The sequence below is a fragment of the Falco naumanni genome, chromosome 11, assembly GCF_017639655.2.
Source record: "Falco naumanni isolate bFalNau1 chromosome 11, bFalNau1.pat, whole genome shotgun sequence".
Taxonomy (NCBI): Eukaryota; Metazoa; Chordata; class Aves; order Falconiformes; family Falconidae; genus Falco; species Falco naumanni.
Window position 1 is genome coordinate 4481550 of NC_054064.1, and position 26717 is coordinate 4508266.

The 26717-nt window shown below is 46.6% G+C and overlaps 1 protein-coding gene across 2 annotated transcripts in view; it reads right to left on the bottom strand.

Moving 5' to 3' along the window:
- Positions 1–5124: 5124 nt before the first annotated feature.
- C11H1orf21 (chromosome 11 C1orf21 homolog) overlaps positions 5125–26717 on the bottom strand; it is a 124938-nt gene continuing 103345 nt past the window's right edge. For both annotated transcript variants that reach the window (XM_040611033.1, XM_040611034.1), the window contains exons 4-6: positions 20070–20146; positions 15289–15349; positions 5125–5890 (exon numbers count right to left, since the gene is read on the bottom strand). In XM_040611033.1, coding sequence (XP_040466967.1) covers positions 5852–5890; positions 15289–15349; positions 20070–20146 — 177 coding nt within the window. In that variant the 3' untranslated portion in view covers positions 5125–5851. The remainder of the gene's footprint in view (positions 5891–15288; positions 15350–20069; positions 20147–26717) is intronic.

A 26717-nucleotide genomic window follows, 5' to 3' on the forward strand; every position in this document is an offset into this window, starting at 1 on the left:
GTTTTCCCATTTCCACTTCCCAGTTAGGTCACCCAAAGCTGGAGGATTTCAGCTGCTCTGGCAAAAATTCAGCCTCAGCTGCTGCGTGTCCCATCGCTCAGGTCGGCCCAGATCTGCTGGCGGCAGGAGTCCCATTTTCTTCTGAAGTTCTACATAAAAAAGATAATGCCAATAAACGCTTCCAGCTGGAACGGGCCCTACAGGCCAGTTTGCCTGGGAGAGTTCACCCAAGACACCAGCCCCAGCGCGGGTGAATCCATCTTCATTAACCCTTCGGCGGCGGGCGCAGCGCGAGGCCGTGACCAGGGCTGCTCCAACTGCATTTAAGCCAAACTTGTGCAAATGCAGAATGCTCAGGGGTACCCACACATGCTTCTGGGGAGCCCTGGGCCCGTGGGGACGGCTCGGGTGCCCCGCTGGCTGCGACACCAGGACAGACCTGCTGGCAGCAGTGCAGGGCAGAGAATGAGAAGAAATACAGCCAAGCAGCTTCATCTTTTGAAAGATAAGCCCCCAAACCTTACCCGAGCATTTGTCTGCCTTCACACCCTTTGCCAGGTGCTGCCGTTGCCTTCGCAGCACTTTGGGGTGTCTGGGTCCCTGGGGTCTGGGCATGGGGTCTGGGGGAGGGGGATGCTCGGAGCTTTGCGCAGGGACCTGCAGAGCAGCGACGTGGGTGAGAAGAACTGATGAGCAATTCAGAGCTCGTGGGATTGAATTTGATGCGTTTTAGGAGTTCTCTGTGGACTCTTCTCCTCACGGGTGGCAGGGTGGTAACAGAATAAACGTTGATCATGAGAGCCGTGCGTGATCCTCCCCTCCACAGCAAAAGCCCTTTCCTCATCCCAACAGTCCTCGTGGTCCGGTTTAAGAAAATGAACAAAGATGACTTAGAAAGGCATAAGGGAAAAAAAAGGGGCAAAAGATGTGCAGAAAAGGGCAAAAAGGCATTTCCAACACCGGCGGGCTCTCACAGCTGTTTTATGTAACCAAGCACGTGGCTTTGCACGTTTATTTTCTGGCTTGACACAGGTTATCTGATTGCCAGGCAGAGAGCATCTCTGTTAAATGATGTCAATCCTCGCCGCACTAGCATTACACCATCATAAAAAATTACATAGCTGCTATTTTTGGGTAGCAGCTCTCTCCAACTCAGTGAATAAATGCATCTCCATATGACTCACTCCAGGGGATTATTAATAGACACAAAAGCAGAATGCCAAAACCCCAAGAATATCACTCAGTTCGCACACGTAGCTTTCTAGTTTCTTGCAGTAATCACACAAATATTTTTTTGTCTCAAAAATTATTATTTTTTTTTTTTTAAAAAAAAATATATATACAGGGGAACAAATTTGCTATTCAACTCACACCTTGAAGGCTTGTGGAGGGAAAGAAAGTCTGCAGCGCTGGAGGATGCTCGCTGCAGCAGCTCGGGGGGTGCAGGGTACCACCCTCCCACCCAGCACCACAACCAGGGCAGACCCGTAAGGCCAGGCGGCCGCTGATAACAAGGCTTGTGATCAAAGCACAGGTCTCCCGATTTACACAGAAACCGTCGGGATGGCAGCGCAGCAGGGACAAAGCGAGTCGTTCTGGGAAGGAAAACTCACGGCTCCTTTTGCTGTGCGACACCAGCGGATAAATCAGGATGGGCAGCTACTGTCAGGAAAAGACACGGCCTCCAGCCCCGAGCTCACCCCACGCCAGGGCCGGCTTCTTCGTTCAGCTTTTCAGGAATTAGGGTGAAAGCCATCGGTGGGGTCCCCTGCACCGTCCTGGCCCCGCTGCCACATGGAACTGCTGCGCTTGCAGAGTGTCAGCTTTGGTAATGCTGGCAAACCTTGGAAAAAACAGGACAGTTTTCTCCTAAAATGTGCTGTTGGTGTTCACAGCGCTGCCGAGGCGCTGCTGTGGGCGCAGGAACAGGTGCCCACGAGGACGGTGTTACTATAGTTGGCTTTTACGAAGCAGGTTCACAGTCCCACACGTTTATGATGATGATGAAGATGAAGATGATGGTAAGGAAGAACAACAAGATGATAAAAATGATAAAAGCGGATGTAATGGGTAGAGATATGCAGTTACACTAAAAAAATAGATATTTTTAAAATATATATATTTTTTAAAGCAAGTAAGTATTGGAAGGCCAGAGCAAGGTCTCCCGGAGCCCTCCCTCCCCCAGGCTGAGCCACCCCAGCTCTCCCAGCCCGTCCCCACAGCAGAGGGGCTCCAGCCCTCCCACCGTCCCCACGGCTGCCTCTGGGCCCGCTCCAGCAGCTCCATGGCTGGCGGGTACTGGGGACCCAGGGCTCCAGGGGGGTCTCACCAGAGCAGAGCAGAGGGGGGGCACCCCCTCCCCGGGCTGCTGGCCACGCTGCTGGGATGCACCCAGGGCACAGTGCTGGCTCATGTCCAATTCTTCACCCACCAGTGTCCCCAGGTCCTTCTCCGCAGGTTCATAAAGGTGAGAGAAACAAAGCAGGTTCAAGAGCAACGTCCATCCAAGTGACCTCATGGGTCTGCTCGCAGCACGTGCAACTGCTTACAAGGAGGGTCAGCTGGTCCCATTCCTTTCCCACCTGCTGCACCGCTGCCGTCAGGTCCCTGCACTTGCTCTGGACATGATTTTGCAGCAAGTTGCTGCTTAAGGCTTGAGGAAGTGGTTATACTGCTCCAACAAGCAAAGCAGACAGCTCTTCGTGGCTGAGGTGTGGAAAGGATGTCAACCCAAGTCTGAAGTGTGTAGAAACCATCTTATATTTCATAGACTTCAGATATTCAAGATTGGAAAGTCTTGCCTTCTGCTAAGTTTTGTTTCCATAAGCACGGCTCCTTTTCCCAGGTAAACAGTGAGCATCTTTTGCTTTTCCATATCCCAAAGAGAAGCAAGTCTCCTGCCTGACCAAGAAGCTCAGTCAGCTGAAAACCATCAAGAAATTCCTGGGTTGTTGGTTCACCTGGTACATGGTCCCAGTAGCAAAACGTGCCAAGGATTTGCTGACTTGGTATGAATAGGCAACCCCCGCCCTCTGCCCCAAAACCTCAGTTCTGTTCAGGTTTCTTGCAGAAGGGTAGAGCAAACTGAAGTCTGTCACCCTCACCCCAGTCCCACCAGCAGCCTGCGGCGGTCCTGGAGCACATCAACTCCACAGACCACTGCTGCCGCCCTCCAAACCTCCTGCCCACCCTCATGCCTCTACAGCCAGCAGCAGGACAACCCACCCATGCATTCACAGGCACTGTCACCTGAAGGTCCATCAGTGTGGTTATAATTTATACAGAAGACTAAAGCATTTGCTGCTGGTCACATTAAGCACACAGGCAAGGTGGGAATTGCTTTTTCTCTCTCACAAAGCTTCCACTGAAGCCCTTACCTTTGGTGCCATCATCATTGGCAAGGAAAAAAGAAAAAAAAAAACAAACCAAAACCTAGTGACTGAAAGAGACTCCAAGTACAAGGAGGCTGGTGTACTGAAAGACCACAGTGTGTCTGTAACACAGGCGTTGTACGGGGAAATCTATACACGAGACGTTCAGCGTCTAGAAAATGAACCTAGGAAATGTTTCCAAAGGACAGACCCAATTCTGTCTGTCTTGTACTACCTGCTAAAGCTTTATGAAGCACTTCTGAGAGAAGGATTTGTGGGATCAAGCCCCAGGACTCTTTATTAATTAAAGTGTTTAAATAATTGAAAGGTGCAGGCTCTTGACTCTCCTTGGCATGGCTACCTGCTCAAGCGCTGACACAAATTATGGAAAAAAATCATATGCAAGGAGGCAGAGTTATCACTGTGAAGAATTCCTAACAGATCAAATGGCTCCGTAGCACTCCGAGATGCCAGCAGCCCTAAGAAGGATGATGTGATGGGAGGAAGGTGGCAAAACCTCATCTTCAGGGAGGTTGGGATGCTCAGGAAGAGCTGTGTGGCCAAAGCAGCTGCCAAGATGCAGCGAGGATTGAGGAAAATCAGAATTGGCTGGCAATTTTTGACCACCAACAGGATAAAGATGCACATAGTGAAACATGCCAGAGAGGATCCTTTTACATGGAAAGCTACTGAAGCGAGGTAGCGCCTGAGTTGTCCCAGTCCACTTGACTCAAGCTGAGGCTGGCAGAAGATGAGGGGCCTGAGCAGTCTGCAGTGTGCAGGAACAGCTTCTGCCTTAAGGAGACAGCTTGCTGCTGCAGCCTCACAAACGCTGCTTGGGAAGCTGCCCTTGCCGGAGGTGCTCACATCCAGTCCTGCATGAATAAGAGTAACTCCTGGGCCTTTCTCCCTGGTGGAGCCTCTCTCCCTACCCCACTGCCTGATATCCAAAGGAAAATCCAGTGCAGGGAAGGAAGAGTGAAAAAGCTGGGCTTTTTTTTTTTGGACATATTCTAGGTATGGCACAGCAGCAAGAGGGAACAAGATCTTCTGACATGGACTGTCCAGCCCCACTTGGAGCACACACTGGAGGAAATCTCTTTAGTCAAGACATTCCCTAATATTTTAGAGCCTTTCAGAAGTCACAGGTGATTTTCGATGGACTTCATGACAGATCCTTTAAAGGGATCTGATTTTCAGAAGGTCCAGTGAAAAACAGCCAAGGTGAAAGGGCTTTGGGCTGAGCGCCCACCCAAGCGTTGGCCACGTCAGCGCAAGGTGCTACTAATGCAACCTCATGGCCTCTTCCACAGACACAACACACATCAGAGCAATGAAATCGACACAGTACAGAAACCTATTGTCCTGACAAAGTTTCTCCATAGGATGCCATGCAAACCTGGCCCTCATATGGTGTCAAAGCAGGAAGAAATATCAGCACAGGTAACAATCTCCTTTGAAATAATAAATACAAAAGGTGTATTCTTTTCTTAAGGTTTTTTTTTTTGTAGGTTTTTTTTTTTACTCATGACAGCATTTGTTAAAAATATTACATCTGCTTTTGGGAAGGTAATATCCTCTCCATAGAATACGGAAAAATAAACTCTACAGGACACGCAACAGATACCGCCAGTTGGCACAGAGCTGCTTTAAGAGATTAGATCCACAGACTCATCAATGCAGAGGGCTGGTTTTGCCTTCCTTGTCCCCAGACTCTTAAGCACTGTGTTGTAGGAATGGTAAAAGACAAGAATACATAAAAACAGTAAAATGTTTATTTTCTTAGAAAAAAGAAGATTCAAAATGATTGTGATCACACTCCCATTCGTGCTCAGCAAAGCCAATACTGCAAGCTTAGTCCTTGATTAAGATACCTATTAAATGAAACTCTTTTTCCTCTTAAAATACAAATTCCTGCTCCTGCATCACTTCCAGTATTTCAGTGATAACATGCTTTTAATGGATAATAATTTCTCAGCTTCTTCTCAGCAGAGAAACAAGGCCTGCCATGGCAAAAACATCCCATCTCCAAAGCTTGAAATCACCAGCGTTAATAAGCACTCCGGCCCGAATGCGGACGGACAGACAGCTTAAGGGTGTTTCTTAGATGCTTGAATGTTCACTTATGGAAGCTTTGTATAACACTACCTCATCTGATAGAAAACAGGCCAGAAGCCTCAATAAAATCAACAACGTCTTTTGGATTAACTTTAAGGATTTGCTGCATATCTGGACACAGAAAAAAGTGAGAAGTTGCAACAAGTTTTAACTAGCAGCAACAAAAACAGTTCCTTACAAGTTCTTAGCAATATTCCTCATCTGTTCATTAAGAAACACTGTAACTGAATGGAGCATATAATGTGGAAATGATCTTCTTCTGTTATGTAGTGCTGTTCGCTCTAGAAGACTTCCAAAAGGTCTCGACTGGGTTGTAATCTATTTACACAGTAGTATTCCTGGTGCGAGTGGCAGAATTGGCACTATGTGACATCTTCCTCTTCTGAACAATAATCACGACCCTGTAAGGAGAAAAGCCAGATAGTTTGTAAATGACTACTTGAAGACAGGAATACCATCAGGCAAGGGAGCACTTACTAATAATACGTATCAGTTCTCTAAACTTAGAAGCCTTAAGTTCAGAGCTGGGTAGAAACCTTAAAAACAGGGAACAGAATTTGCACAGCTCCTCCAACGATTTCCGGAAGGTTTGCACGAAACCAGGATAGGAGACTCGTCCCTTTCTGTCACTATCAATCTCATAAATCTCATCCCCTATACTGAATTCCAGGGGGAGTCCAATGCACTGATTTACAAAGCTATTTTATGTAAAGATAAACCTTGATGGACAAAACCCTACAGATCTGCTGTGAAAACATAAATCTCCAAGGCAAAAAGCAACGAAGCACGTAATCCTACGAGCAATGCAAAGCAGCTGCTGTGAACAAGAACCTCATCTGATAACCTCACCAAGAGTATACGCAAGAGCAAAAGATGCTGTTTGTATCGAAACTGCACTTGCACAACATGGACTTCTCACAGAGCAGGCATGTCACGCTCTCCGTCCCATCCCGAACACAAGGCTTGCAGCCGCATCTATCTAGGTGTTGCCCTCGGGAAGGTCTGGAGAAGGGATGTCCCGTCCCTCCCTTGCTGTTTCTTGCAAAGCAGCAAGAAGAGGACCTGACAGGACCCACTATCCTTGTTTCTCCACACAGAAACAGCTGGAGCTGAGCTTTTCAACACACAAGCTACCCACGATATCCTGCATAAAACAAGCATCTCAAATGCAGTACCAAAAACCTAAATGTCCAGGCTATCTCCCATTGTTCCCGTGTGCCAGGTGCATCACCCAAGCACTTGCATGGAAAATCCCAGCAGCTGTGCAAAGGGCTGGTGAAGGAGAAACACAAGAGTCTCAGACCTGCAATAAAGTGTAAAACCTTGACAAGACCCTGTAAGCAGAAGAGCTGAACTTAGCATGGTAAAATGGGTGAAGCTCTACTCAGTCAAGGAGGGGCACCCAGTTGCCCCACAAATCAAAACTGGTCACTGTCCTGCCTGGAAAGGGTGGGGTGGGGTGTGGGGCCAGAGAAAAAAGTAAAAAAAGAAAAGGGAGAGATGTTTCTTGATGGAGTGATCAGTTTATTTGGGATGCACAGCTAGGGTACACATTGGGAACAAAGGCTCCAAAATGTCTCTGCAATTAAAATCCCACTGACGATGCCGGGATTGCAGAGCTCACTTTGCTGGAGGTTCCACACCCAGGAATGTGTGCTGCTTTAACAGCTCTCTGTGGCCCAATACTATTAGGAAAAAGGCTTTCTTAGTATGTTAAAAAAATAAACAAACCAAGAGTCTTATCAGCCCTAATTTCAATTCAGCAATCCCTGACCCAGAAAGAAAGAAAAAAAATACATTTTTTAGAGTAAAAGATTCTACTCAGAAAGAAGGAATGCTGAAATACTTCTCAGCAAAGCCCAAATCCATCGGTTTTCTCCACGCCAGGGACCACAATACATCTGGACAAACCCACGAAACCAAACTGCTGGTGATGAAAGCTTTGTCCGACACGCTTCAGAGCTGCGAGAGCCACCAGTAGTGAATGATGACCGAGGCTCAGAGCATTTCCACGAGTCTCATTCACCCCGGTTCTCCCGGTCCCCCAGCCCCCTGACCAAGGCAGAGCCCCACGGCCCATCACTGCCCACCGCGCTCTGCACCAGTGGCCATCGGTGCTACTAAAGGCTCGAACGGACCCCAATGTGGAAGCGGGCCACCTTGCCTTTCTTCCCGCCCGTTCTTCCTGCCGTTCAGCTTCTGGGTTTGCTCTCTGGCAACCAAGTGCATCGCTCCTCAAAAAGATACCAAGAAACCGCTTAAAAAGCAACGTGCTGAAAAAGTCCTTTCCATGGCATGGAAATACTGCTGCTCCCCGCGGGCTGCTGCCGCTGGACACTTTATTTCCATCTTCACGCCGGTGGCGATGGAGACACATCGGTGTCTCGGGGGTGGCCTTTGAGGCCATGGCCCTCCGTCGCCGGTGGGCAGCGAGCTGCCGCCATCGCAAGCTTCCCACCACCCCACTCCTCCCCGCGAGCACGCGTGGGCGGCAGCAGCGGGGAGGAGGGTGGGACTGCCTGCAAGGCCACAGAGCCCACCTACGCCTTGCTGCAGCCTGGCGCACACCCCTCCGCCCGCCCGGCCTGGCACACCCCGCTACCCCGGCCCGCCCAGCCAGCCCGGTGCCCAAGCCGGTAACGTCTGGAGGAGCCCCCCCACTGTGGGCTCCGAGGGGAACGCCGCAGAGCTGGGTGCGCTCCAGCAGCGGCCGCCCCCGCCAGCGTGCCAGCTGGCAGGAAGGGGGAGGATGCGGCGAGGGACCGGGGTGGCGGGGGGGGGAACCAAAAAAGGCTCCGGCCACCACTGAAGCCTTCACATCCACTTCCCCGCTCCACCGCAGGGCCGCTGCAATGCCGGGGAAGGGGCGCGTTTGTTACACGCCAAGAATAACGTCGGAGCGAGGGCGCGGCGGGGTGGCAGCTTGCACGCAGCACTGGGGGTTTGGTTTCACTCGGGTTTTATGGCGAGTTAAAGGGGACGTTGCTTTGCTTTCCTTGGGAGAAGGAATGGACATGTCCCCCCCTCTCAGCGGTGGAATGCGATACAACCTGTGGGACCCCCCCTGCCTCTGGCAGGTTTAGTCTATTTTGTCAGGGGTGGGAATCACCCGTGACAGAAACACCCTGTTTCGCACGGACTCCAGCACCCACGCCAGGCGTCCGACACCCACCGCCCCAGCTACGCTGCAAAGATCCACAGCAACACGTGCCCGGCGTTTAACCCCAGCATGAACACAAAGTGGGGGGGGCTCAGCCCGGCAAGGTCTGAAGCATCCTGGCCCAGTACAGCAGGGTTCAGCACATACTAGTCTTTAAGCACAAGGGAAACAGCATTTAAGCCCTGGAGCAGGTGACAAACCCCCCAGATAGAGCAGCATTGTGGCTGGAAAATGAGGGGGCAGGACTGCCAGCCAGACCCTGTGCCCTGCTGCCCAGGGGAGCAGGCTCCCATCTCCAGAGGAGCCACAGGCACTGAGCAAGCAGCTAGCAACAGGAACGTACGGGCCGTCCTTTAACAGCCCTTAACAGCATAGGCTATCAAATAAGTTTTAATGGCTGAGAATGTAATGAACTCCACTAAGGAAGACGAGAATGGGAACAAGCATGTCCAAGCCCAGGTAAATCCCGCCTTTCTCCCTCACAGTTTCAAAGTCCATCTTTCAGCTTTTGTAGATGTCCACAGAAATGCCTTAACATAAGCGTATGAATTTACGGTAATTAAAAACCCAGCCTTACGCTCCTGTCCTGCTACTTGCACCCAGACCAGAAGGGCTCACTCCCCTGCTCTCTCCCCTTGCTGTGTCCAGAAAGCACCACCATCCCGATGCCCCTACCAGAGAATGCACCAGGGCTGATGATATCCTTTTAGAGGAAAACAAAAAAAAAGGAAGAAAAAAAAAAAAAAATCACAGGAAAAGCCCTTTTCCCCATTGTTGCGGGTGACAGGCCAATAAACAAAACCCCATGCCGCCCGAATGCAGAAGCCTTCCCGGTTCAATAGGCTTTTGTGCGGCTGGCGGCCTTGCCAAGGAGAGCAGGCAGCTAAGGAGATGCTGCTTCTGCCACGGCCCCGCCGCTTGGCACCAGCATCCTCCCAGGGCGGCCCTGGCCAGGAGAGGAGGAAGAGGAGGGCTGCCGGCCCGGGAGAGGGAAATGAGCTGCACCAAGCAGCCCTTTCTTCTGCGATGGCTGAAAGAGCTTGCGGGACACAGTGGCCCCTTTCAGAGGAGATGGCCGGCGCTGGGAAATGTTAGCCTGGCTCCGCGGTGGGAACCCTTTTCATCAATCTGGTTTTGTTTACAGCGCTTGCAGAAAGGATGGGAAGAAAATGCCGAGAGGCGGCACTAAATAATTGTATACTGTGCTAATTTTTGTCCGTTTCTTATTTTGTTAGAGAAAAATCAATAGAGTCATTAAGAGCAATCTACTTTGCTAATGAGTTTTAGCCTAATAATTCTGCCCTTGCATACGTTTCAGTTAGCAACCCCCCTTATTTCTAACGGCACTCTTTAGATACGATACAAGGAGCTGCATTGTGCCTTCCCCTGCATTTCATGCCCAGTTTTACTAACAAGGGGATGGAGTGAGTTGCCGCCGGGCATCTCTCCCGTGGCCTCCAGCAACACACTGGTAACCTCCAACCCAGCTCCCAGTGGCCAGGTGTGTGGATCAACAGAGAAACTCCTGCAAATCCACCCTGACACCTCCCCCAGTGTTCAAGACCAAGTTACCTCTCGACCTAAAGCAACATGCCCTGCCACAGCAGAAACACAATGCCCCGGGCTCAGGGTATCCACCAGCTGCGTGAGAGTTCATAGCCAGACATTGCTATGACGATTTTTAATCTCATTTTTTCCATAAGCATGTTTGCATTGTGATTATTTTTTATAAGCCACTGTAGCCATGTAGGAAAAAGCTTGTGATGATGGCAGCGGTGATGATACCCTCTGGTACAGCTTACCTGGATTGTTTTGATGGGGTTTTCTTAAACCACAAAGCCAGGGATGCTTCTCTTCTGGGGGTACAATCCCCAGACATAATCCTAGAAATTGCTTGTCAGCTGTTCAGTTATACCTCAGCCTTGGTGTTTTTTCCTACAGCTGCCTGCACACTGTGCCACAGCCTACAGTAATAACATATACTTAAAGGAGATAACTTCTGATGGTTTTTTACTGCTCCATACGTAGGGTTCAGAGAAAGCAGTCATTTCTCAGATTTTCCATGACAGCCATCATCAAATGTTTTTGCTAGCAAACACTAAATGGGGTAAATTGTCCACATTCAACACTTTTTATGTCATAGCTTTTAATTTTGCTTCTATTTGATATTGTCATGCAAGAAAGCCCCCTCAAGTCTAGTCTTGAGCCTGCAAAACCTGTGCTCAGGATTAACTCCCTGCTCTGAGCCATCCTGTTCAATTAATGAAATTTCTTCTTGGGGCATGAAGTGGAGTTTGCATGTGATCCTGCACTATCAGGGTCCAAAAAAATTTGAGATGCAGGAAGGAAAAGAACCCAAAGGCTGGAGAATTTTTAGGAGAGACATGGTAATTCTTCTGCTGTGTTTCACAGTGACTCTTTGTGAATCCGTATGCAATATCTGACTAAATTAGCCCTTGCACTATTTGATTAGAGAGAACCAGATAACTTATTTGCCTGAATACCAATACGCATGACCTAATTTTGCTACAGTTTCTGACTGCAGCCAGCAGAACACACCAGGTGTCACACAGACAGGGATGCTCTTACCAGGACAAATTTCTATCTTCTTATTCTGAGATGGTATTTCAAAACCAGATTTATCACACCGTGATGAGTGAGCGACTTTCCCCATCCTGGCTGCAGCTAGTGGGGCTCATTTCTCTTCTTCTGGGTATCATGCAGCAGTTCTCAGATTATCCAGTGGCTGCTGCATTCGCTTTAGAAGGGATGTGTCAGTTGCTCTCTGCTTCCTTCTTGGGTTTTCCAAAGTCATATTTCTGCCTTCATCTCTCAGGTCAGGCAAATCACTTGTACTTCTGACCCGTGTCTTTCTAATTGACTCTGGGGGTCTCTCTCCTCAAGCTTACATTGCTACTATTACCTGTTGCTCTTCCTTTGCTGGAACATATTTATGTGATTTCACACAAGCCCAATTTTCAAAAAATGATGATACCGTGGTCACCAGGTGAGCTGCCTCCTTACCGCTGCCTGCTTCTGCTCCATTTGCTTCCCAAACTCTTCACACGCATATTTCTTTTTGTCTCCCAAAGCAAACTCGTGACCCTGCTCAAAAGAACTTCAGCGAGTGTGAAACCCTGAGAGGACTCTCCACAGCTGCTGGTGGATGTCAGGAGCATTTCTGAGCCAGCTTTGGCCCCAGCCCTCGGGCCTCATGCTGCTCACAGGTGCCTTGGTCCTTCCGTTTCCTCCTCTCTCCCAGTGTGGTGCTCATCCAGCCCTGGTGGTGTGCCGAAGCTGTGCTCACCCTCTGCCACTGCACCAGCATCCCATCATCTGAAAACCACCCCACAGCTGCGCTGAGATTTCTTCAGCCTTTTAAGCACCTGGTTCCTATCGTGTGGACCCACGCTGCCGCTCGACGGCAACACTACGCCGCAGTCTGTCCTATACATATAACCACTGCCTCCTGTGCTGCTGGCTGCTTAACTCTACCCAGCTACTCCCAACCTCCCACGTAACTTTTTATCTCTGGCTTCTCATCAGGTTTTAGGGGTTTTTTTCCGCTCCAGTTCTGGTGCCCCTGAAATGACTGGGCTGACTCTAGCAGCACCAGCATCTAACCCTATGTGCGAGGCTGACTTCTACATTCTCAGTCGGTCCTACCTCAGCATTCAGTGTTGAGCCGTCATTTCGTTATTCCTTCCAACAAACCCTGTGACTGAATTACTGTGATCACACATAGCTCCATACACGCAAGTTCAGCTCTAGCTCTCCAAGCAGGGACAGACACTCGCACAGAGACATGAACAGATGTCTCCCTCTGAATGCCTCACAGTGTTTTGACACCAAATTTTGCTAGACCAGTCCCATGCTCTGGGGTTGACATTCTGTTTTTTTACCTTTGGGTGGCATTTAGAGAAGGAAGTTCAGCTTCATAGGGGCAGCCAGGAATGCAGATGCAGGCTGGGTACCAGCAGGGGCTAGACTTAAGAGAGAAATTCTCCAGACCATTTCATTAAAGCTTTTTTTGATCTCCAGGATTCATAAATACTTCACATTTTCAGGTGCTAAAACGTCTGCCTATGTTCTTTCCATTCTACACTCTGATTGCAAAAAAATTATTTTAGCTGACCTTTCTATTTAATTGTTTTGCTGAGTCCAAAACACCCATTTAGTTTTCCTCTCTAATTCGTAGCGCACACGTTAAAGTTGTTACTCATTCACATTAGGTGACCTCACACCCCTTGGGATTTCAACACAAGTTGAGGGACATTTTGCTTCTGACTGTAGAGTTTCTGCAGACACAGCCCACAGAGTCAGTGATGAACAGCATGTCTCCATTACAAATCAAACGCAACTCATGGCAACACTTGTGAACATGTGAACTGGGCTGGATGAGCACCACACTGGGAGAGAGGAGGAAAGGGAAGGACCAAGGCACCTGTGAGCAGCATGAGGCCCAACATGTGAACACTGCAACATGTTTTGGGATCTCATCAACCACAGGCAATGCCCCCCACTTCTGCAGACTACTTCAGCTGCAACTGGTGAGCTGCTCTAGGGATGTAAGTAATTGTCCAACTGCTGTCGTCTGTTTCCCTGGAGAAGGGACCCAAACAAAACCCCACATATTTTCCAATCTTTTTTGGCATTTGTGGTGGACACCTATAAAAACAATGTATTGTGGGCAAAGATTGATTGAAAAACCCAAAACTTCTCTTGTGAAGATTATTTCCTCAGACACAGGAGGTCCCCAGAAAAAGCAAATCCCATGTTCAGCTGCACACTAACACCTGCCAGCAGGTTGAAATGCATGGTCGCCGTCTTTCTCTCTTTGACAGATAAAACTGTGTGTTTCCTCTAAACAGGCAATCGCCTGATATAGAAGATAAAGTAGTACAAGAGCCCTGGAGAACACCTGTAAACATCTGAGAGCATGATCCAAACCACGAGGAGACACGGTCAACTGCATCTCAATGTGGCAGCTGGTGAATGAATGGTATTACTGTTCTGAAACAAATCTCGAAAACAAAAACTAACCTCAATTCATAATTAGATACAGCCATCAGATGGTCTGGTCTGTAGATAAGATAGATCTTTGGAAAATCCATTTCACTGTGGATTTTGTGTTTAACATTATGAACATGATGATGTCCAGGAAAAGCATCTGAATATTTATAGGGTGGATGCATTTATTCAAAGGAAATGTAGCTATATTATGGATATGTAGAAATTCTACTTTTAAATGCATACAGGTTATGCAAAACCTTACTCCTGTGAAATACTGGCACAGAAATATTCTCAGGAATCTACAAACTCCTCCTCACTTCTATTCTTCCCCTTTATCTAATATAATGCTTCCATAATTCGTATTTTTTTAAAGTAGATTAACACATTTCTTGCTTTGGACAAATAAAGAGATTCACCTGCTGTAGCACTCCAACTCCTAAGATCAGGAGTGCTGGCAAAAATGGCAGAAATTCAGAGTCATCCAACTAAAAATTTCTCTCTTACTCTGCAACCTAACACTACAACTCAAACAGAACAGACTGTTTCAGTTGGAAGGGACCTACAACCACCGCCTCGTCCAACTGCCTGACCACCCCAAGGCTGACCAACAGCTGAAGCACGTTCTTAAGGGCATCGGCCAAGCGCCTCGTAAGCATTGACAGGCTTGGGGCATCGACCACCGCTCTGGGAAGCCTGTTCCAATGCCTGGCCACCCTCTTGGTAAAGAAATGCTTCCTAATGTCCAGTTTAAACTTGGGATGACAAATTATTGCAATTGCGGAAGCAAATATTTAGTACCAAGTATTAAATAAAATAGACCGCTCCAAAACATGAAATGTAGCAAGTATATTGGTGAGTGAACATCAGCTCAAGGCATAAGCAAAGGCTGAGATCTAGGCTTGATCCAAACAGCCCATTTAATTCCTCAAGTCTCAAGTTTCCCATCTACATTGTGGTACAATTATTCACTACTATCTCACAAAGAATCTGGGATTCTCATTTGAAAGACTTGGGAAACACACAAAAGCTGCTATCGAGACAATGAGATATGCAAAGAACTAACTATTCACTTTCTTCAAAACATCTCCAGCATCGTTATTCCACTCAGCATAGCCTTGAGGCAGGGTTATCCACACATACAGATACACTATCCCTCGGAGCTGGGGGCTATTTTGAAGAGATTCAGCAAGAAATTAGCTGGGTATCCCAGATACTACCTGCATTAAGATTCCAGTTGTCTCCCACAGAGATCAAATGAAAGATCAAACCACTAAGGGCATAAAACCCCACTTTGCTCTTCTTTATCCAGTAGCTCACGTATACACTGACCATTTGAGCTAATTTGCCATTCATTGTAGACTGCTGATGCACCCACAAAACAAAGGATTCTCTCCCGTACCTCCTGCAACCTCTTTACCTCTTTGATCATCTTTGCACATGAACTATCTAATCACCGAGCGGGGTAAGGGGGATCTCGGACCACAGCCCCTCCAAGCAGTGGAGAACGTGGAGCGCTGCAACATGCAGTGGGCTGGCTGTCCTCCCCAAGGAGCTGGGAAACCAGTGTGTCTGCTCCCTGAGTGTATTTACTTTATTAGAGAGAGCATTTACTTTATCGCATCTTACCTTTTCAATTTTTTCATCGAGCATTCTGAAGAATTCTTGTTGGCTTTCAGAGATGTGCATGCTGAAAGGCAAAGGAACAGTATTAGTACCGACAGGATTTCTTCCATTTCTAAATACTGATGCTGCAGCCCTGGGTCGTAAATCTTTACCACCATGAAAAATAAATCACTTTACACTTTTGTCTACAATGGCAATTTTTTAAATATTTTTTTTTTCCCATAGAAGAACTATTGCATTTAGTTCTGTGTATGTGTGCTACACTTGGGACGGTAACTAGGATCCACATACATCCAGAGGAGACTATTCCCTTTTCCAAACAGACTGCAGAAACTTATTAGCCCACTACCTTTCCTTGGGCCAGTCAGAGCCCTCTCTGTGCCAAGGCAGGTTCTTCTGGACTGCCAGCCTCACCACCACAAAATGAGATGCCTACAACACGAGGTTAAAGGCTCGCGCTGGACGCCCTGCGTGCCTGGCTCAGCTGGGCTCTGCACTCCACACCCAGGAACTGCTACAAGCCCAGGCTGGTCCTTGCCTCCCAGGGGGTGGTCCTGACTGCTCCCTGAGCAGATCCAGCAGATTACTCCATTAATTCTGCAGCATCAAAAGGCCTGGGGTTAGCGGTATGATTTTGCATTAGTGAAGGCAGCTGGAAAATACTCGTACGTGTTGTCTGCAAAACACTGATAGTGGCACAAGACAACAGGCCCTTCCCCAGGGGGGACCTGCAAGCTAAAAATACAGGAAGGCTGGACAGAAAGGAAAGGATGAGGATGCATGGCAGACGGTGCTTGGGGTGTGTCTGCTTGATTTACATTAGGGGGTGTGAGAGCCTCCTTCCTGAAATAACGCTATCCCTCTGGGAAGGTGAAGCTGGAGCATCCTCTGGACCTGCAGCAGGGAGGAAGGAGTGTCTGGGCCCATGGGGGCTGAAGAACTCAATGTGGGACAAAAAAAAAGATGCAAAAAAGGAAGGATGGGAGACTGGTGTTAGCGTTAACAGTGATGCCAAATGGTTAGAAGGACAAACAACTCTCGGACATTTTCTCTGACACTAAAAGCTGGTTTGGCTTGCCGAGTTCCCACTGCAGTCCCCTCTTCCTCAGCACGATCCTTTCAGCTGTTATGAGTTAATACCTTTCCTAAGTGCCCAACAACACGCTGCACTTCCCTACAAAGCTCAGCATTCATACTTCACTTTCTGTCAGGATGAACATATACAACGATTTGCTTATGCTGGACATAAATGAAGGCTCAGTTCAGAAGAAAAGTTCTCAGAAGTGGCATTAAAACCTAAAGCTGGTAATTCAGGAGAGAAACAATTCACCTTTCAGTGGCTGTGGGAGTGTTTGTCCCCGCCTGTCTGTCTGTCTGTCCCTCAGGTTCCCACCTCCACCTGAGATGGGGAAAAGACGTCTGTTTTGGGCAGCCAACCCTGTCACCTGCACATTCTGGTGTCTCAGAGAGGGTCTTTAGGGCAGTACAGTCCTTTCAGGGTAGGTGAGCACTAAAAAGATATTCTTGCTTTGCAATATCATAGATTCAGTTTCTAAAAAGATGAGATATTGTAGTGACTCACCCCGACCATAATTTATAAGGAAACTAAATGGGGCGTGTTGGGGGAGGGGAAATGGGAGTATTGTGCTGCCATATACAAGAAAACTCCCACAGGAGGTCCTCAAGCCTTTGCAGGCCACGATCTTCAGAAAAGTTTGGCTGGGCAGTAAAATTGCCCTACGATTCAGAGATGCAGTACACACACACAAGTGCTGACACAGGGTGTGTTTTGAGGAGCCGAGTAAAACTTTAAAATCTGTGGCAGGGCAGGGAATGGACAGAATTAATGACTGAACAAGTCAGAAAACCACCAAATCTAAGCAGAGTTCTTGGGTATCCCTCCACAAAAAGCAACCTTCCCCCAAAAGAAATGTGGATTTAATTTTCCTTGTAAGCAGCGCATCAGAAGGCATGAGAACGCAGTTTCAGCTGTTTCATGGCAGGCCACTGAAACATATTTTGCCAAAAGATGGGATCTTTATCTCCAGTATCCGTACCAACTGAGTGGCGAATGGACTGAGAGCAGCCCTGCCAAGAAGGGGACACTGCTGGGTGACGAACGACATGAGCCAGCACTGTGCGCTCACAGCCCAGCAAACCAGCCGTGCCCTGGGTGCATCCCAGCAGCGTGGCCAGCAGCCCGGGGAGGGGGTGCCCCCCTCTGCTCCGCTCTGGTGAGACCCCCCTGGAGCCCTGGGTCCCCAGTACCCGCCAGCCATGGAGCTGCTGGAGCGGGCCCAGAGGCAGCCGTGGGGACGGTGGGAGGGCTGGAGCCCCTCTGCTGTGGGGACGGGCTGGGAGAGCTGGGGTGGCTCAGCCTGGGGGAGGGAGGGCTCCAGGAGACCTTGCTCTGGCCTCCCGATACATTAAGGGGGCTTATAAGAAACATGCAGGTTTTTTTAGCAACCCCTGTAGTGCCAGGGCAAGGGACAACAGTGTTAAATTGAAAGAGCGCTGGTTTAGACTGGATACAAGGAAGAAATTCTTTACTGTGAGGGTGGTGAGGCACTGGAGCAGGCTGCCCAGAGCAGCTGCAGATGCCCCATCCCTGGCAGTGCTCAAGGCCAGGCTGGACGGGGCTTGGAGCAACCTGGTCTAGTGACAGATGTCCCTGCCCATGGCCGGGGGTTGGAGCTAAATGATTTTCAAAAGTCCCTTCCAACCCAAACCATTCCGTGAACCTGTGATTTAAAAGGTTAAATATGGTATGAAATACTACTTCTTTCATTTTATGCTTCAGGTTGCCATTACTCCATGAGTTATGAACATGTCTCAGTGTACTTGCTGGTCACAGATGTCAGCGGAGTGAGTTCTGAGGATGAGGAAATGGAGCAGGTGCCTGAGAGGTCAGGGCAGGGTGCAGGCATGAAGCCCCATGAAGCTATGGCAGGCACCGGGATGCAGTGTGAAGAGGAAGGACCAACCCCTTGGCCTCTGTCACAGACCCCCATAAAGCTACCGCTGGCTCCCTACATACGCTGGTTTTAGAGTCCAGGGTTCTAGGCAAAAAAACCTAACCCTTCCTACAAACGGGAGGAGCCCTCACAATCTGACTTCTACAGCCCACACACTAAAACTCCCTCCATTGTAAATGAACTTCTAATTTGGTACATAGTCCATGTTTTGCTTTGAAATAACAACCGTTCTACAAGAATGGTCCTAAAAGATGGATCTAATGATTTATCTATTCATTTCTGCTCTTTCAGCTGAGTAGCCCTTTTTCTACCCAGTCACCCCTCCTTGCAGTCAGAACTGGCATGGGGTTTAGATGATAAACCTTAAAAAACCCAAATGCACACGATAACAGATATTTGCTGACTTGGAGCAACTCAAACACATGTAGACGCTTTACAAACAGAAATCCAGCAGTAGGTAGGGTAAACAGCAGAGGCTTGGGCAAACAGTGGAGCTTTTACCCAACAACCTAATGTTACATTCTGTAACTCTCTGAGAAGTTTCCTTATTTTTGCAGGACTGTGATAGAAACATTTACCCTCTGCCAGTGCAACGTCTTTAGGCTTTTTGGTGAATGAAGGTCAGTTCTGATTTCTGCCAGGACTTTTAAAAATCAGAGTTTGATGAGAGAATGGACCCCCTGACCCCATGCAGTTCTTTTGCCTTGGATGCACCAGAAGAGATGACCTCTCAACAGAACCAGCCCTTTTTTAAGCCAGGTTGATTAGCCTCCTGTTAGAGCATCTTAGATACATCTCTGACCCTGCTGGGAACAACCAAGCCACAGTAACGAAGTACAGCTTTGCTGAAGGGTGATTTTTACTTCCACCTCCCTACTGTGAATTTCTTTGCAATTACATCTGAAGCACTCAGGTTTTCCTTTTGAAAGGAGGCTGAATTATACTGTCAGTTGATTAGGAAATTACTAAAGTTTCCAGACTCAAAACCATGTACAATGTACTTGGTATGCAGCAACTTTAAGTTAATAAGTGCCCTGAAGGCACAGCATAAAGAACAGCGTTTCTACTATTGTTCAAAATCCAAAGCAAAGCTTTATCACTTCTTCGTTACCAACCCGATAGACAGCTCCATGTAATCTGTTATCTTCAATCCAAGTAGCGATTAAAATGTAACAGTGATTTAGATAAGAAATGAGTTACTAATATCAGTAAGTAGCTCTGACACAGGAGTTAAATGTTTCACGGCACATGTAACACTGACTGATAGGCACAGATCTGCGAGCAAAGGATGGAGAAACTCTCAGCTGCAATACAACCCTCGTTTTAAGACACAGCTTTACCCTTTTAATTGGAAGAAGGTTACCATTCCTAATTCCAGGCAGTATAGCTGCTAACCTAAGCCAAGAGCCAGCAAAAACTTCCCTGGGAACTTAACCGATAGTATTTAGGAACACTAATGCATATATAATTTTGTTTATGTGTAAGTTGTATAGAAAGCTGAGAAATAACACAGTATGGTACTCCTATATGGCACAGCAAAATGCATCTCACACATTTTTTAAGTCCTGCATCTTAGCCGTGCAAAGGAGAGGATGCTGAAGGGATGCCAGCACAAGTGCTGTCTGGTTGTGGTGCTGGTCTCAGGATACCGGTGACCTTACCTATTTTATTTAAATTGGGCATGGTTTTAGGGCTGCTGGAACCACCAATTGGTTTTCGCTAAGCAGTAATTGGGAATCTCACAGATACTGCTTAATCCTGTGTTTATTTGTATTATGATTTAAAAAAAAATAATGAAATTACACTTACTTTGCTCTGGGTTGATGTACTAATCCTGGGATCTCTTTATTAGATTTAAGTCTTACGTTTGAACTGGCACTTTTTTCCTGAAACACACAAAAAACACACAACAGAGATACCATCAGTATTTATTAAGCACACAAAACACAACAGGCATTTGTCATCATGGTGTCACACTGCTGGGTTCAGGCTCTTCTACCTGTACGACCCAATGAGAAAAGCTCATCAGAAATCAAATTATAGAGGTAACACAGTCAATGCAATGACCCCAGGTGGGCAATTTTTAAATGTCATGGGTTCGGTGGCTTGGGGGATTTCCTCTGGGCCACTGGGCAAAATCTGGCCAGGACATACAGTGAACAAACGCCACGCTGGCTAATAACTCTCCAGCGGTCCATGGAAGACGAGGTGTGCAGCTGTGGCTTGGCTTTTCATAACAGTCCCATCAATAATAACACCACTAGGCACCTTTAACAGAGCAAGGTAAAGCACTGAAAAGGCAGAGCCCCAGAGTCACCCCAGAGCTGTACATTTGCTCAGAACAGAGGCAAGAAACTTTGGTGAAAACCGTATGCAGGAAAAAGCATACATTAAACGTGCCAGTGAGGAGAGCAGCACCGGCAGGCTCGACCTGCTCAGCCAGAAAATTGGACACAAGGGGCCCAAGGAAGCAAACCAGAATATGTTCGTAGACAAGAACACAACTATGTCCTCTGCAGAGGACCCGAGCCACTAAAAATATCTTTAAAAAGGTACTGGGAGGGAAAAGAGTTTAGTTCAGAGCCAGAAGTTCCAAGGTAATGTCTTGTCCTCATGCCAAAAGCTTCCGTTAAACCAAAGCTTAATGCACACATGCACCTACCGTCTGCCAAAACCCGGAGAAGGATACGGCCCCTTCCAGACCTTCCCAGCACCACAGAGTCGGGAAAGCTGCTGGTGCAGATGGGAGAGAGCTGCGTCAAATCCTACAGCTCACCCGCTCCACAAATCCCTCTCAATTTCTTAGGCTTGTCATACCCATGACAATTTAAGAAATGGAAACCCAAGAATTAGTACTTTTGTGGGTAATTTTGGTGGTTTTGTTTTGTATTATTTAGCTGTTGAATGTCTGAATCACACAACATGGTTTTTAAGAGGGCTACTAAATCACTGAATTGAAAAAAAAAAAAAAAGAGGCTGTCTAGCAGTTAATATTTTAATGAATAATTCTACAAGGGTTGTAAACATCAACTGCCTCAGCATATTTAACACTGTTTAATGCATATCTTCTAATCCCCCTAAACAGAAAACGGTGTCTTGCATGAAAATAACAGCGAGAGAAACAAGCCTTTCTTCCAAGCCTTAACAAACGTGTCTGTACATTTGTTACATCCTAACAGCCAGCGCCTGCCAGCAGAACAGAAGACGAAACCACTTGCTTTCAAAGCATCTTCTAATTTTAACCACGTTAACGGGATGACATGCATGTTGTGGGTGAACACGCATGTACGTAGCCATACAACTCATGTATGAGTTATACATAAACTCACGTGAGTGTCAAGCAAACACATTCAACTGTCAAACAAAATAAAAAGAGAAGGATAGTTCTCACGGGGTGGACACCAAAACCAGAAATCAGCTAAACCCCAACCTCATGCACCAGGTGAACCTTTACCCTCAAATCTGCTCCACCAGTTCACTCGCCACAACGCAGAGTCAGAAACTGGGTATGGTCTGCACTACGCATCTGGATTGGCACATCTGGATGGTCCAGTGGTAGGCATGTTCTGCCCACCCACTGCTTCTATCTCCGCATTCTGTCACCCTGGAGGAACAGACCTTTCCCCACCGAAAAACCCGCTGTGAATCCATTGCCTCAAAAGGGAAGGGCAGCCCTGATTTACAGCTCCTGCACTGGCAGCTGCGATAAATCACGGCAGTGCAACCCCAGCTTTCCACACCTCTGCCTGTGGTTTGGCGTCAGTGCAGCTCTATCAGTAGCTGGAATCAGCATAAATCCCAGCCCAAAGAAACTTCTGTCACTTAGGAACAAATAGAAGACACAAGAAAAATACGCACTGCCTTCTCCCTGTGGGTCCCAGAGTGATAGTCGGAATATTAAGTGACTCACACAGGAAGCGGGAAATAAAATTCCAGTTTACTTGACTTCAAGATCCCAAAGTTTGTTCTTTCCCTCCTATTGCTTCCCACAATTAACACAACTCAGTTACCTCTTACAATTCTTCTGTTTAAGCAAAGACTATGTTACCTTCTCCATCTGTTGCTCAGCAGGAACGAACAGAAAAAGAGGAGTTAAGAGAAAAATAAAACCCAACCAGGTCTCAAATTGGCTCGTTGCATTGTTTATAGCTATTACTTACGGCAGTGATATTTCATTACACTGACCAAAATATTTTTTAGTATTGGTTTTTATCAAAGCCAGTAACTCTTCCAAACACAGATAGAATATTTTTCCCCCATCACTTAGAAGAAAAACGGACTCATCAGAAATTAATAGTTTGCATTCTAATATCGAGCTCACAAAAAAACCCCAAATGCTTTAATGCAGTCAGATCGATCTTCCAGGTTGACTTTACTTTGGTTGAAAGGTCAATTCTTGCAGCCTAACCTCATTTTCTCCCTTATTTAACCCTCATTTCCTCCCTTATTTAACATTAAATAAGTTACTATGCATCAACAGAACCACAACTACTTTTAGAGTCCTAATCTGTTGCAAATAGAAATTAATATGCAAAAGTTTGTTTTTAATCTAGCTTTGTTTAGAGGGATTATTTAAAGAAAATGCAGCAAATGATGCCTCACACCACAAGCTTAAAAGCAAACCCTCGAGGATTCTGTAATTTGGGTAGCGGCATTAGCTAGTCTATAGTAAAGAGGTGAAGAGTGGACATTTTACTCCCCGTTATTTTTGAATTAATCATTATCAACGTAAAGCTGTCAGCCAATCAAGGTGATTTCATTTGATAGATTTGTTAATTATTGTTAATTCCTCCATAAAGGATGCACCGTGTTCAGAATTTCAGGACATTAACAGATGGCAGTGACTCTGCTGCCAGATGCTATTAACACAGCAACAGCCACTACTGCCATTATAATTAAATATCTGTCAACGTTTCCCTTGACGCTTCCCCTCTTACAAACCCATTTCTGGAGACATGTGAACTTCATTTGAAGTATTTTGCTTTTCTTCGTAAGACTGCCACAGATGGACTCAGGTAAGCTGCTAATAGTCCTTCTTCTCAACTCCCTTACCACTCACAACTTACTAGAAAAGGGCTGGGTTTTAAGAGACGCTTCTGTAAGTGCTAACACACTTTATGAAGAGGCTATGCGTTATTTTATGCATTTTTAAATTGATTAAATTGGCCAGGAAGAAATCAATTAAAGATGATAGCAGCAATTCTACTACCTAATCGAACAGCTAATTTTCATTAACTTACAGTCACATTTTGGTCTTTAATTATTTTTCCTCCCAAGTTACAATAATTAAAAAAATATACAACCAAATGGGGGAGAACTCCCCATAATTAGTAAAACTGGTGTAAGCGAAAGGGGAGTTCTTGGTGTCAAGGCTGTTTTTTGTTTCATTTGGAAAAGGCTGAAGTACCCAACTTGTAACTGTCTTGGAGCCACTGATGTTGAAGGTGGCATGCTCCCTCTAATTAGTATAATTTTTAAGATTAATTTGTCTCTATAGGTTTGCTACAGAGTAAAATATACTGAAGTTGGTAAGAAACACCAAAGATCCTCCAGATAGTGACCATGTTTTACTCAATAGTGGTAGTTTACAGCTGTTCAAATATTTATAAAATAATATTCCTGATTTATATCAAGACAATACTTTTATTCAAAGAAGCCCACAGAGCCTTTCAAAGTGCTTTCTGGAGCTGTGTGATTCATCACTAAAATCATCTGGGGGAAAAAATTAAGTATTTATTTCCTTTTTATACCATAAACCGCTCTTTAAAATAATTGTATCTGAGAAGAAGAAAACCAAATGCATCAGTTAGAAATGGCATGAAAGATGAGATGTAAAATTTGAATATACCAGCCCAGCACTTTTTACCTCCCTCAGCTACGAGGACCAGCCTCAGGTAATAATATTATACATGGATTGTCTCGATGCATCAGGGTGAACAAGGAAGAAGTACTGACCTAGGCAATTTTATTCAAGTTTCCTTGCTTGTACATAAATGACCTTTTTTTTTTTTTTTTTTGTATTAGCTTTTGGCAGGAAGAGACCTCTTCTTTCTCTAGCTACCTGGCAACAAAACCACCTGAAAATGTTATTCAGGGTAACTTTGTAATGAAGGGGCAAATCAAGCATCGCAAAATCTCCGATACTGGTCAAAGAACATTATTCTTGGATGCAATTTCATCAGAGGAATCACATTATCCCTGCCATAATGTGTGTACGTGTCTATGTTGTGCGGTCCAACAGGGGGTCTTGGGCACACTGGGTGATGAGGTGGGGCACTGTATGGATCACGTACATTGGACCGTGCTAATGCAGGGAGTCTATTCCCCTCCTCCTCCAGGGATCCTATGCATGGCATGAGGGATGATGAAAATCAGGGACCCATCTGAAGATAGAGGTGGGTGCCTGCGTGGGCTGAAGTTTGGAAACCAGGCTGGAGAAGGGGCTCGGTTAGCACCCAGCGAGCACCGAACAGCATGCTCCAGATGCACACTGGCTCCAATATATATATAAGACCCTAACGCCAGGGCTCAGTAATGAATTTAACCTTCATGGCACACACGCAAAGAGAGACAAAGAAATAGATGTCATGCTGAGAAGACGCCTGAGAAAGACATTAACATCAGAGGCATCAGAAAAACCTTCTACCTTTCCAAAATAATTCTTTCTTAAAAGCAATCTTCTGCCAGCAATGGTTAGAACAGCCAATATTGGAACGAACTCCCCAGTCTCTCCAGTACACCTCCCAGGTGGCTGCAGTCACGGAGGCTCCTGGAAACACAACTGTGACACCAGTCAGCGGGTGCTGGCACCTCTCCACTATTGACTCCCGTCTTGCCCCAGGGTCCTAGAAAACATTGCTTGCAGCCTACGGCTGGAGCTCGGGTTCAAGGAGCACCCTGTACCCGAGGCACCCAAGGCAACAGCAGTGTCCAGCCTGTCCGTCTGACCAAGCGCTGCTGTCCTGCCTCCTGGAGCACCTTGGTCTTCAGAATGAGGACTTCAAAACATGGTTACTGTTTGTGGATTTGAATGAAGCTTGAGGTTGTGTTTCATAATAAAATCTTAATCTTATATGGTATATTTTAATAAACATTATTACTGCATCAGCCCAAAATTTCCTCAACTAAGCATGAAGGATTTTCCCATGATTCCATAAATATCTCCATCCCTGGAGATGTCTAATAGCTGTCTGGACTCAGCCCTGGGCAGCCAGCTCTAGGTGGCCCTGCTTGAGCAAGGGAGTTGTACCAGATGACCTCCAGAGGTTCCTTCCACCCTCAACCATTCTGTGATTCTGTGATAAAGCACCCCTCTTAATAAATTGGACACTGGAAAAAAAAAAAAAAAAAAGTTGAGTAGGTTTCTTAAATTTTATCCCCAAGTAACAGTGGGAGAGATGGAAGCCTGAAGAGTTCAGACCCAAATTGTGGCCATTCAGCATGCTAAGGGAAGGCAGAAGCAGACACACTGACTGGCATTTATGTTGGAAAAAAAAAAATATCAGATTCCGCAAACACAGCCAACATCATGCAGTGAGTCTGCACTGGCGCTGGGAGTATAACCCAGATTTGGCAGAGAAAAACCCTGTGCTTTCATCAGAGGTCCACGCTTTTCTCAGATTTGCTCCAGATGGCAGGCCTCATCCTGCAACAAGATGCTTAACAGAGCCCTTCCTTCCCAGCTATTACTGGGAAATTTTGCTGTGGCAACTCCAGCTCCTGATATGCAATATAGGAGAGCAGGATTCAGAAAAAACACACACACACAAATATTAAAAATTACTCAAAGTGGGATAAAAACAGGTAAAAAAAAAAAAGGAGAAAGGTGCAAATCCTGAGCAGCTTTCTACAGCCCACCAGAAAGGCATCCATATGCTGCAATCTGAGAAATTAGATAATGCTGCTTTTAGTGTTTATTTACCAGTCATATATATATGCATGTATACACCTATGCATCTTGCTCAGCAAGACCTGGCTTAAAGTCAACAAGTCTTTCAATTGAGTGCGAGGTGGCTTCCAGCCAGGCCTTCAAAACACAAAGGAGAAACGCTTGTTGTGTCTGTACAAAATAAATATAACCTACGCGGAGATCGGATAATCCACTCGGGAAGCCAACACAGAAATTCAGGGCAACTGCAAATGAGAAGAATGAAATGACACTACAAAACAGCACGGATTACAAGGAAACTGGGTGCGTTTGGAGACCAAGAGAAAAAGAAAATGGGTACTAGCTGGGAACACGCTACAAACTCTGAGAGTGGTTTACATGGAGCCTAATTTACTCTTCCAAGGGATGAAGCAACTCAACTCCTTGCAGAGCATGGCACTGGCTGGAGGCAGGGCAACAAACCTGCTCTCTCTGCAGGTTTGGTCCTATTTCAGTTCTTGCCCCACTGGCTCTTAAATATTGAGCTCCCGCTCCCAGGACATCTAATCTGAGGTTACTTGCTTTCTGTT